The following is a 13,257-nucleotide window of genomic DNA, read 5'->3' on the forward strand; positions in this document are numbered from 1 at the left end:
GCCGGTGGCTGAGCGTGCAGCGGCGGGGGAAGTGGAGGCCGGCGGGGGTCTTTCAAGGGGTGCCCCCCAACATCTGCAATCGCAGCTGCAGCAGGGACAGCGGGATGAGGGGAAGCAGGGCTGCGGGAGTGCCCCGTTTCCTCCTCGGCCAACTCTCCTCCCGCCCCCACCCGATCCCCATCCCCCATCCTTCCCAGCCCATCCCGCCTGCTCCAGAGAGAACACCCAGCACCGGCACAGGCGGGGAAGACAGAGAGGCAGCAGCGGGCAGGGGACTTGCAGAAGCACGCTGAGCGGGTCTTTCAGTATGACCTGTCTTTTTTATGAGTTAATCACAGAAAGATCTTCTGCCCTCTCTGTTGTTACTGTAGTGTTCATTCTTTAGTGTATACCAAACTCATGCCTACTCAGTCATCTTTAGTGTATACTAAACTCATGTCTACCCAAGCATCAGTAGTGTATACCAAACTCATGTCTACCTAAGCATCTTTAATATATACCAAACTCATGTCTATACAAGCATCTTTGCATGTGCTCTTCCAACCTAAGTGCTTAGTTTAGAGATCCCCACATGATATACTTCATCCTTCCTGTTACTGAGGTCTCATCAAAGATATTTCCTAACCTGCTAGTCTAAACTCACTGACCCGTCAGTCACCGTCTGAGTATGAAGTTATAGCCTCTGAATGCTTAACCACTTCCTCACTTCTGACATTTCTTCTTTCTGAATGTGTGTTCATGAGAGTGGGGTGTTTTTATGTTTTGTTCACTTTTACTCCTCAAAGGTCTAGAACTGTGTCCAGAGACTTAATAGGTACCCAAACACTGAGTGGATAGTAACCATATCTATTTCTAATTACCAACAGCACACAGTTTAAGCTTTCTGAGGACAGGTGACCTGTGTTATCCACTGTTATTGTCAGTACTTAGAACCAAATGTGAATCTTGTTATATCTTGTTAAATGAATTTAAAATGTTGAATGAGTGAATGAACCCACTGATCTTCCTCTCTAATCCAGGGGCCACAGTAATGTCACATAGTCAATCATGCTGTGAATACTATCTAAACTACTTTCCTGCCTGTATTTTTTTCCTGAGATGATTCACCTTTAGCTTTCAATACCAGTTATTTCTCTGTCCTTTTTGCTAGCCTCCAATCAATTTTTTTCAGTTCCTTTTCATTTTTAAGGCCTCAACTATAGCAAGTAATACCTTTATTCAGTCTTAGGTTGCATCTGATACGTTACAACTTTGTCTGCTTATTCTTTGACTATAAATTCTTATTGCTATGTTTTCAAACCTATTATAGTAATGGGGTATTTTTGTTTCATACTACCTTACTGATAAAAGTTTCTGCATTACAGTAATCTGTGTGTAACAGCTGTGTGATTTTTTTTATTCCAAAACTGAGGCTCAAATTCTTTAAATTATAATATAATTTCATAATGTTCCCCCATTCCCTTTCCATCTCTGTATACCATCCCTTCAAGTTCCTGACCAGGTTACTTAATAGTTTATATATGCATATGCATTGATATATAAATATAACCTGCTGCACCCATTTAGTCTTGTTTGTATGTATATGATTTTAGGGCTGACCACTTGGTATTGGATAACCAAATAAGGGTTCATCCCTGAGAAAGACTAATTTTCCCTCTCTCAGCAGTTCTTAGTCACCTAGAGCTCTTTGTCTGGAGGTAAGGCCCCATGAGACTTCCTCCATCCACCTTAGCATGTTTATTGGTGTTGTCCCTGTTTAGGTCTTGTTTAAGCAAGTCTTATTGAGTTATCATGAGTAAAGTTGCCCTGTCATTTCTAGGAGACACCACCTCACAGCAGATTCCCTGGTCCTCTCGCTCTTACAGTCTCTTTGCAGTGTTCTCTTCAAGACTCAAGGTTTCTAACAAATCTTCTACTTGCCTTCCCCAGTCTCTTTCCTAATAAAGTTGAGACATTTGCTGGAGGCTTTCATCCTACTCAACATTTTGTTGCCACTTTCTTCAGATCTCATTCTTTCTTCCAGAAGTCACAAAGAAATAAGAGAAAGATGGCTTATCTTTCTATCTTTGTTGCTGGAATTCATTCTTAGCTCATTCATTCCAGACTGAGATGAAGAGAAATACCTCTCCATGCTTTAGAAATATCTCCTCTTTGTCGTTTTTACTATATAAAATTTCAAATATAAAAGGACAGAATAGGAAACTTCAGACTCATGCATCCATCATGCTTGGCTAATAATTATTAACATATTGCCAGGTCATGTTTCAGCTATATCCACAAGTTTCATGGTGTTTCATATATAGTCTTCTCATTTTATTCATTTCAAAGGGGTTTCTGTGAAACTTTTCCTGTAAAATATATTTATCATGTTTAGCAAAATGAGCAATACTTCCTTAATATTATAATTCTTATATTCATTTTTTTCCAAATTATTAAACAATTTTGTTTTATGGTTGATTTGTTCAAAATAAGACAGTTGGTGACATAATTCGTTGTTTTCTCTTTAGAATGGCCTGAAAGGGATGGACCAGTGGCCTATAGAATGTCCTACCTGCTAATCTAGTTATGTCACTCCCTAGTTATGATGTCATTAGATCTAGTTTTCCATGCTTGGCTTTTTCTATATAGAAGTTACATCTAAATGTTTTATTGCATTCATAAGAAACATTTTTAGCAAACAAATTAAGTGGGGGAATGTTGTATCCTTTATGACTCCTGATTCTAAAGACATCAAATGTTTAGGTGTTCCCCTTCTGTTTATGGTGCTCTCTGATCACTTGTTTAACATGACAATGACAGCTTGTATACCCCCTCCCCCTAGCAATGGAAAGGAATAATAGGGCATCATGAAACTACCTAGCTTCACTTACTAATTTTGTTTTCTACAGATGATACCCTTTCCCCAGTTACCTTTATTTTGTAGGCTATTACCCCGTTTACTTCCTATGTTTTTACCACTTGTCTCTTTGTCTGGCTTACCTGTAAATTTAGGGCATCCCAAAATAGTCCCATTGGAATTATATTACATCATAATCTGCTAGTTAACTTTTCTCTTCCTCTTTTTATTCCAAGGTCAAGAAAAGTTAACATTTCATTTCTGTTGCTTTGTGCCTAGATTTGTCTTTATTCCACGCATCCCTAATTTTTCTTACATGATCTAAGCCACTCCTATGACTTCCACTATAAAACTCTGCTCGGATATGAGGGTTTTACATCCTGGATAGCATGTCCTGGATAAGAATGCAAACAACACTAAGAGACTTCCCTGCTCTCCATCCTTTCAAACACTTGACTCTTCCAGTTTTCCCATCTCCATGAAGGGTACCTATTAGTTAATATGCTTTATTTTGTGATTTCATATAGCAAACTTTGAACTTGAGCAATGTTAATCTTCTCAAAGCCCATCTGAATCTTTCTTGTTTCTGCTTGCTTTTCTTTCTGGCCAGAATGCCTTCCGTCTTGCTTCTGAACACTTGCTCTTACTTCAAAACTAAAAGGAGGTGCCATTTATTCTGTGATGATTTCCACAGGGGTGAAAATGATCATTGGCTCAATTTTATGTCTGTTCTTTACTCTTGTTGCCAAAGCATGCAGAATGTACACTGGCTATCCTTTTTGCTTTCCTTTCCTCCTGTTTTTTAATCTTTCTGAAGTTAGATATCTCTAGTATGTGCCCTGTGGCTTGTATCTGTCATTGAGTTACATAATCAGGAAGTATTAGCATGCATCACTTTCCTTGTTTTCATTTTGGTCAATGAGAAGTTCTGGAGGTAGAATATTGATGATGGTGGTGATTAATGAAATTTTGCCTATCAATTACCTTCCCTTCCTTTTCTGAAAAATATGATATTTGGTATATTTAATAGATTCTTTAAAAGAAGATAATTTCAGTCAGGCAGTAGTGGTACTACTTAAAGGCACCCCTTTAATCCTAGCACTTGGAAGGTAGAGGCAGGCTGTGAGTTTGAGACCTGCCTGGGTCTACAAAGCTAGTTCCAGGACAGCAAGTGCTACACAGTGAAACGCTGTCTTCAAAAACAAAAAGAAAAAAAAGAAAGATAAAAGAAAGAAAAGAAAAAAGAAAGAAAGGATAATTTCTGCCTATTTTCATCTATATTTTCTCAAGGAAGAAGACATTTGCTTCGACAAAATAAAGAATACATTGGCAACCTTTACCTTTCACTAATTGAAAACTTGTCTTTACTTAGGCTCCTGTAATATTGAGTACCTTTAAGTACTGGCCAGACCTCTTTTACTCCCTGTATTTTCACTTTGTCATTCCAACGCTTGCCTTCAGTTAGTACCACTAAGTATCTTTAGGATTGGTTGTTTCATTCTGAAGTAGATATAAGGCTTAAAATCTTGGGTTTCTATTTTTGTGTTCCCAGATCCCTGATCTTTATTTTGGTTTACATTTCCTGCCTAGAGCTAAGGCTTTTTACCCAATTTCTCCCAGTGTTAGAAAGCTCTTGACTCTAGCTACATGTAGCCACCTGACAACCACCTGCTTCTTCGTCTGCCGGTAGACTCGTGGCCATTTCAGTACTATCGCCTGATCCCTGCTCTTCGTGCTTCTTTCATTTGCCCAGTTTCCTCCCATGATTGCAAACATGCTACCTGTAGCTAAATGGTACATCACATGACAACCATTTTTCTTAGAGGTTGTCTTCAGACTCTTGCATTTAGCTTGGTTGTGATAATACACCTCGAGGTGGGACTGCGTAGGATCCCAAGCAGGGACAAACACGCCATCAGGCAGAACTTACATGGGAAGGAAGTTTTATTGGGAAAGGAAGGGGGTGGTAGAAGGGAGAGAGAGAGAAGAAAAAGAGAGAAAGAGAGAGGGACAGAGAAAAAGCGGGGCAGGGGTGGGGAGAGACAGAGAACTGACAGAGATCTGTCTGCCTCCTCAGAGAGATGGCAGAAAGAAAGAGGTGGGCAGAATTTGCCTTTTAAGGAAACCTGTGTACCTGCATGCAGACTACACAGTGACATAGCAGCCACAGGTCCCTGGGCTGGCCAGGGCACTGCCTAAGGGCATCCTGCCAGGTGACAGGGGGCATGCCAGCAGAATGCCTGGATCCTAACATAGGTACTTTCTATTTTCATTTTCTCTTACTTTTTTCTTTCAGTCCTTCATTGTCTCGAGTTACTCAGAGGTGTGAACTGCCCCTAGACAGACCCTGGGCTTCCTTACCCTTTCTTGCTACTCACCCTCCATCACTTTTTGGATTCAGATAAGCCTTGCTTTTCTTCTTGTATCTCACCAATGATTAAGAGGGCTTGTGGACCTTAGTTAACATATCCACAATAGTCCTTCATTATGACCGTGTTCTGCCTCTTAGAGAAAATGTTCCCAGGAAATATTCATCCAAGTAATTATTTTTTCTTTTCCAAATATGTTGAAATTATTTCACAGATTTAATAATTCCATGGTGCAACAGATCTTTAATTAAAAAAAAAACAATTTTAAGAAGTAGTAAAATGTTTCCTCGGTGGTATCTTTGGCATTCAGGACTTTTTTCCATGAAGTAAAAAGTGGTCTCTAGTTTTAGGAACTTGAGCAATAGTTATATCTTTGCTATCATCTCATTAATAACTTTTACAATTCGCTCATATAAAAAGAGTAGACAGACTATTCCAATATGAAGAATTAAGGCAGGACTCAATGAATGAATCAAATCCCCTCCCCTTTAAGCTATTGCAGTATTAGGGTAGAGGGCAATGAGGCGAAGACAAGAGGGTAGCTTGAACTAGTAGCTAGTGTTATAATTTAAAAATCAGCTGGAAGGAGTCACACCATACAACAGGGTTCAAGTGGAGGGTTTCTTTATTGGTGGAAGGGGGACAGAGACAGAGAGAGACAGACACACAGAGGGAAACAGAGAGAGCCAGAGCTGGGCACGGGAGGAGGTTGGGGAGAGGGGAAGAGAGAGGGGAAGAGGAAGAAAAGAGAGAGAAAGAAGGCAAGCTTCCGCCTTTTAAAGGGAGGAACGCAATGCATGTACATGGAGACCTTAGAGCAGGCTAAGGTATCGCCTGCATACTGGGCATGCGTGCAGGGGTGCCGCACTGTCAGATCGCCAAGGGGCGGGCTAGGTATGCCTGAATGCCAGAAGCTAGTAGTTTGAAAAAAAACAAAAACTTGGATTTGAAAGAGATATTAGAAGTAGATGAAAACATCCGTAGAAGTTACCAATGTCTATTCTCTTATTTTCTTCTCTTTGTAGTTTCGCTACGCAGGTTGGCTGGATAGGTTGTACATGCTGGTGGGGACTCTCGCAGCTATTATCCATGGAGTTGCACTCCCGCTTATGATGCTGGTGTTTGGAGACATGACAGACAGCTTTGCAAGTGTAGGAAACATCCCAACAAATGCTACTAATAATGCCAGTAAGTATTGTTTGTGGTACCGATTGTGTTGGAAATTTGCAAAAATCACTAACCTAAAGTAATTCCTTTTGGGTCTTAATAAGGATGCACTACTGTGCTTACTGGTCTAGGTGGTGTGGGGTGTGGAATCCAGCTCGTCCTGGTAGTGAGGTTCAGAAGATGACACAAACATTGGAGTAACCAGTAGAAATGCTGACAGAGCTATGTAGAAAGAGAGGGGATCTATAAAGCTTCAGGAAGAAGGATAGAATCTCATCAGGTCCTTGAGTAGTTACGTGGGGATCATTGTAAGAGGCTGTGGCAGACTCACTGTGTGTAAAAGAGAAGGTCCTAGGATGATTGTGAAGCCTTTAACCTGGGAAACTAGAACACAATCACTCTCACATAAGATAACATGGAAGTACAGGAGATTTTAGCGGTAGTAAATACCAGCAATTGTGTTTTGTATTTTGTTATAGGCTAGGTTCTGTGGGAGCAAATTTGTTTGAAAGGATTTGTGAGAAAGGACGAGATCCAGTGCTTAGGAAATGTTTGCATAAGATAGGTGCAACAGTTCGTTCTCAAAACCAGGAAGAGGTAGAGAATACTGAGTGTCTGAGTCCAAAGGTGAGCACTCGGGGAGGCAGACTATGAGAAAGTTCTCATGATAGCAGATTCTTTCATTCGATAGTGATTTGTTCCGATGGAGACAAAGCCATGGATTGCCAGAGATCTGCTTCAGTGGGGGTGGGGGGGTCAGGTCCCAAAGAGATATATGGAGCTGGTTGAGGTCGGGGGAGAATCGGGACAGGATCTGAGGGTGAATCAGGATGGCTGCCAGCAGCGTTAAAGTGAACAAGGAATGCACCTTTTATACCGTATAGCTAGTTATGTGTAGGATTAATCAGGAGACAAGGGGCAGCTGAGCAGGGCTATGACTTGAGATCAGGGGTTGAGGAATCTAGCATTGATCTTGACAACAGGCACCAGTCGTTAACAAGAATGACTGCTCTATCAAGCAGGGACTTTCCTCAAGCCCTCAAGGGAATGGAGATCCTTATCCAAACGCCTGACCTGGCAAAAGACTTCTTCTGGGGAGCAGACACTGTATTACAGTTTCTTAGTCCTACTCTATGGGCCTATTTCCCTCATAATGCTCCCTAAAGGGAGGGTCCTGATGTCTTACTCTTTTCCATTATACCTCACCATTCTGATTTCTCTGTACTTACTAACTGAACTCTTGCCCTTAGTGGCCTCAGGTTCTTGATCTGAGTTGTAGGTATTTCATCCTCGGGGTCAGGTGTGTCTAGTCAATCTCTAACTTTCCTGTCCTTGGTGTAACACACAATGGTATTCCTGGTTCCAAGGTGACGGGGATTTTCTTTTCCCAAAGAATGATTTTGTTTAGAGAGGCTACCATTGTACACATTTTCATCCTTTACCAAAGCCTGAACCGAATTTCCTAAAGGGAAGGGCATTAATAGTGAGTCATTAAAATGAAAGTAAAAAGGTGCTGGCGAAGTGTGGTCTGCAATGTTGAAATGCTGGGACCTTGTCAAGCAGCCATGGTCGCCATGCAATCCATGCCAGTGAATAGATAGTACAGAAACCTGCTTATATTGTATTTTCCTATGCATACACATTCATGATAAAGTTTAATTTATGAATTAAGCAAAGAAGAGATTAATGACAATAATCATAGAATAAATATAGCACTATACTACACTCAAAGCTATGTGAACTCGGTCTCTCTCTCTTTCTCAAAATACCTTACAGTGTTGTTCTCATCTCCTTCCTCTTGTGATGACATGAGCTATTACAGTCTCATGCTCGACTGCAGGAAACTGCAACCACAAAATGTCTAAATGTGGCGAAGAGGGTTTTGCACTTCAATTTTCTCATGATTTTGAAAGTAAGAAATTTGCTTCATAAGAAACAAGATGAGAACAGGAAAGTGGATGAGCTATTCCAAGAATTTGTATGTTTCACACTTGACTGGGGAGAGACAGGTTAGTAGCCCTGAGATTCAATCTTTAGGTCACCTCAGCCAAGCAGAGACTGAATTCTTACTAAACTAAACTACGAAAAGGCTTGCAGCTCAGTTTCCATCCAGGTGGGTGACATGTTAATAAGGAATGAGGCTGTGACTCATCTCTCCTAGCATGTAAGTCTTAGCGTGCAGGAAATCCTATGTTCAGTTCCTAGCACTACCCCAAAACACATACCTTGAAAAGATATTGATATTTCTTGGCTTACAAAGATATTGCAACCTTGGGAATCTTCTTTTTATTTGATGCTAGAGATTCAACCAGGCTTTGGATGTCAACATCTGAATTTGAAGTCTCTGGTGCATGCTGTGAATTCTCTTCCCTGAAAATAGTCATGTAAATGTTAAGAGGGACATTAATGGAATCTTTGGTAATTGTCATGGGTCCTGGAAACTACTCTGTAGTCCTAAAGAACCTTTGTTTACCTGAGATAGAGCTACTTCAATTCTGTTAATACAGATAACGATTTAAGCTGAACATTTTTATACTATTTTGGAGTACTGTAAAATTTGCCTGCTTTCCCCACCCTGCTTTCATGATATTCAAAGAGCTTGCAAAAAATATCCTGTGTCAACATTGAACTGTCATATTTCCTTTGTGACATTCACCCAAGGAAAGTCTACAATGCCCTCTGAATTCTTCAGATCCTGTACCCCTATATTTAGCAGCAAGCGGTGCAGTTTGTTGGCTATCTCATTGGCTTCTAGTGGAATAATCTCATCTTTCAGGGTTTTATAGCAGTTTAGAAGATATAATACATGCATTTATGTTGTTCTAACCTTACCCAGTATTGTGTGAATTCTAAATACAAACACTGCTCTACCAGTGAGAGCTGTTAACTAGATATGCTGTGCACACAGTAGGAAGGGACAGAGGTTGAACTTAGCTGTCAATAAAGAAATTATTCCAATGTTGAAATTTGACCTAGTTTGGAAAGAAGCTAGAATAACTGACTTCTGATGAGCAACACTCAAGTAAGATTATTTACGCTCACCTGTTTTCCTCTGCCGTGACACACACCTAAGAGGAAGACCTTAAACGAAGGAAGGAATTGTCAGGCTTATTTCTACTCACAGTCTCAAACATCTTATTCCAAGTTTAGCTGGGTCAGTTGCTTTAGAGCTGAGGAAAAGTGGGAATTATGATGGCAAGAAGGCACTCAGAAGATGGGCTGTTCACCACCCGGTGGCCAGGAAATGGCAGATGAAAGGACAGGTACAACACACGTGAGGGTATGCAGGGCCAGCCTGAGGCCAAGAGGCTCTTCAACGGCATGCTCCCGGTGCCTTGCTCCCAGTGTATTTCCATTACGTGCCACCTCTAATGGTGTCCATCCCCTGCCCAGAATGTCTTCAAACTGTGAATCCATCTGTGCATAAATCCGAAGCTCAGGTTAGGACTGTATTGATCCATTCATTTCCACCAACAAGACATCAGCCTTTTTCAGGGACACATTATGTTGTGTTGTGTTTTATCTAGTGGTCTTTTTTTCCAGCTCTATCATGTCTCATATTGCTTTATTTCTCTGTCACCTTGATATGAATTGTTTTTGACCCCTTTAAGGACACAAGCAACCTCTTCTGACAGGAGGACTACTTATTACTTATTATTATTACTTATTACTAATTTACTTAAGCCACTTACTCATAAGGACAGACAGTGCTAGGGTCTGAGTGCTTATGTGCTTCAAAATCTTGCTGTAATGGTGTTGGAGCAGTGGCTTTGGAAGGTGGTTAGGTCTTGGTGGCAGGATCAGCACCATTTTGAAAGTAGCAGAATCAGAATGGCAGGTAGGCCAGTCAGCAGGCACAACTCTTCTTTATAGAGGGAAAAGAGCAGGGGTGGGAGGTTATGGCTGCTAGATCATCTGCGTCACTGGAGGTTAGCCCTCTGTACTGTGGGCAGGCTCCCATCTGGTCATATGTGTGGGAGGAGGTGAAAAGTCTGGTTTCTCCTGCTTGTGATTGATGGAGCGTTCTGAAATCTGGAATCATCATCTTTTAGAACTAGAAGGGGCCTTGTGGATCATACATGTCTATGGCTTACCATGCCTTTTCAATCAGAAAACCCTGGGTAAGAGATATCTGTCATGAAAGGTCACCAGGATGAAGACCTCAACGAGAGACAGCCCAAAATGAAAGAAACAGAAGGCAATCCAGAGGGGGTTGTGGTGCCTCTACTGCTGGCCTCTTCTAGCACCTTTCACAATGCTGAGCTCTCTTTGAGAGTCCAGCCTTCTGTGCCCAAGCTACAACCTGTGTCTGCAGTCTTCCCCATACATAGTTCTATCTTCCTAACTACTTTCTATGCTCCCACTCCTGCCTGCTTTTGTCCAGTTCTCCACATTCCTGACTTGGGGTGGCTCTGCCCCTGCCTGTCTGTTCATGTCTGTGCTTCTCAATGTGGTGAGAATATCACTACATTGGATATTGGAAGTCATTCCTCTGAAATCGTCTTGTTCATTTGGTTGCTCTGCTTGCCTACTGTGACTTCTTGGATGGGGAAAAAGCATAAGGGATAAAAAGGAAGTTTGTGGAAAACCCTGATAAGAGGTTTCTGCAGTATCATCCTATCTCATGAAATTTGGGACTTAGAGGTGGAAGAATTTCCAGCTAGAATAGTAACCATGGTGGGATTAGAAAGGGTGTCTCTCATTCTGGGTGTGTGTAATGTCCAGAAATGAGGCCATGTGAAAGGTAGGTTGAAAAATAGCCTTTTAATTTATGGCCATAGGAAAGCTTCTGGAATGGTAGAAATATTTTATATTAAAAGACTGAAGTTGCTAGTTACAAAAAGAGAAAAGAATAATACTTCTAATATAAATTCAACTTATCAGTAAGAAAAAAATTACCAATGTGTTCATGTCACATACTTTCCCCCTCCTTTTTAGTTCTTCTTTATAATTTTTAAATTATTTCTTTTATTTTTGAGATTATAAAATAATTATATTATTTCCTCTTTTCTTCTCCCCACTCTAAACTGTCCCATAGACCCCTCCTTGTTCTCTTTCAAGTCTACGGTCTCTTTCTCATAGATTGTTACATACAGACATACATATTCCTAAAGATATACGTCCATGTCACATATTTTTATTTACACTTTTCCTAAGTGCTCAGTAGTTGACATTTCTAAACATTCTGAGGCCCTAGAGCATTAATCATGAGATTAGGATGGGTTTGAAGATCTCCAGATTCAGATTTTGAAATGACAAACACTGTAGAAGTGGCTAAGCTCACTCTGGCAAGGTTCATGGAATTCTGGGAATCACTAGTATATAGGAAGACAGAAAGCACAAAGAACCAGTGAAGGAGAACTGAGGCAGAAGAGTGAGGGTGGTGGGAAACCAGAAGGGCGAGGCTCCAGCAGTCAGGATCAGACAGCAAACAAGGGGCTAAGAACTTCACTAAAAGCCAATGGAAGTTTAGCTTTAGCATCCTCACTAAGCTAATGGCCAATAGAGCCATTATAACCTAGACAATTCCTGGCTTTTCTCACCTCCAAATAAGATCAACTTTAGCTACTACTCAAGTGTTCTTCATTGTTGCTATTGTTTGGGGCAATAGTCCTTGGTACTTGGTAATTGTAGACAAGAGTGGGAGCCAATTTTGATCTTGAAATTTTATTCTTTTCAAGCTGTATAAAAATGACTCAAGACTCAGTAGTCACAATAGCCAAAGAGCATTTGTGTAAATTATTTTGGTTCCTGATAAAATTAAAATAATAACACGGACTGAACATCTCAAAAACTGTCCCAGAGTATGAGTCTGGACATCAGGCATCATTTGGGATTTAAGGCTTAGATTAGTGGTGTTGTGCTAGGAGAGGATGTGCAAGTATTGCTGACTGAGAAATTCTGAAATCAGAAATACCTCTAGTCTCAAGCGCTTTAGACAAGGAATATTTAGATGTGGATTATTCAACCTAGAATCACATAGGGAGGAAATTGATTTTGTTAACTTAGAGAATTTTGTCTTGAATTGGCAGCAATAGTTTGTGATGACAAACTACCTAGAAACAGCTCCTGGCTAGCTAAAGAAGATAGAAAACTCACATAAGAAATTTTTCCAAGATTGATTTTTTTGTAAAAAATCTTCACCAAGTGATTGGATATTTCTTTTATTTTTGAGAAGTTAGAACAGGAAGACTCTTAACTTAGTGTTCAGTCTTGGAGACGTCCTGCTGCACGGCACAGGACAAGCAGCCCCTGACTCCACCTGACTGCTGCCTCTTCATCTCTGGGTTGCTCCTTTATTCTCTGTCAGACCCTTCCAACTCCCCAAGTGTCTAGGCATAGCTTGCTGTTTACTCTCTGTGTGACATCTTGTTTTTACAGCTAAAAAAACATGGTATTTTTCTCTCACAAATTTAACTGTGTTCTCTAGCATATGGTTTCTCGGTATTTATGTCTGAACTCCCTCCAGAACATTCTAGACACTAGATATCTCCAGTTAAATGGCACAGCTGTTACAAAAGACAATGTTCAACACTGAATTCATAATTTTCCCAGACCACCTCTTTGAGGTTTCTTAAAATTATACAGTGCTGAATGCTAAAGCTTCCCAGGTCACACTTCTGATTATATCCATTTTACTTCAAAACTATTCCATGTCTGCCATTCTGTCTTTATATACCATAGTTGCCTCTTTCAGACTGTTTCTAAGTGTATATCCTGCTCCGTATATCCACACAACACATTCCCATACCCCTTCCAAACTGGGACACTCTCTCTTCATATATACTACAGGCTTTTCAGTTCATTCCAATTAGTTTGCCAATGCTGGTTTTTATTTATTTTCCATACATGTCAAATCAGATTCATCTTTATGAGTCTTTCCCA

The 13,257-nt window shown here is 40.6% G+C and overlaps 1 protein-coding gene across 1 annotated transcript in view; it reads left to right on the top strand.

Annotated features, from left to right (window-relative positions):
- The window catches only part of Abcb1 (ATP binding cassette subfamily B member 1), a 72,517-nt gene that overhangs the window by 10,146 nt on the left and 49,114 nt on the right, over positions 1-13,257 (top strand). Inside the window, exon 4 of the mRNA NM_001243988.1 lies at positions 6,231-6,393. Coding sequence (NP_001230917.1) covers positions 6,231-6,393 — 163 coding nt within the window. The remainder of the gene's footprint in view (positions 1-6,230; positions 6,394-13,257) is intronic.

Source organism: Cricetulus griseus (genome assembly GCF_003668045.3).
Source record: "Cricetulus griseus strain 17A/GY chromosome 1 unlocalized genomic scaffold, alternate assembly CriGri-PICRH-1.0 chr1_0, whole genome shotgun sequence".
Lineage (NCBI taxonomy): Eukaryota > Metazoa > Chordata > Mammalia > Rodentia > Cricetidae > Cricetulus > Cricetulus griseus.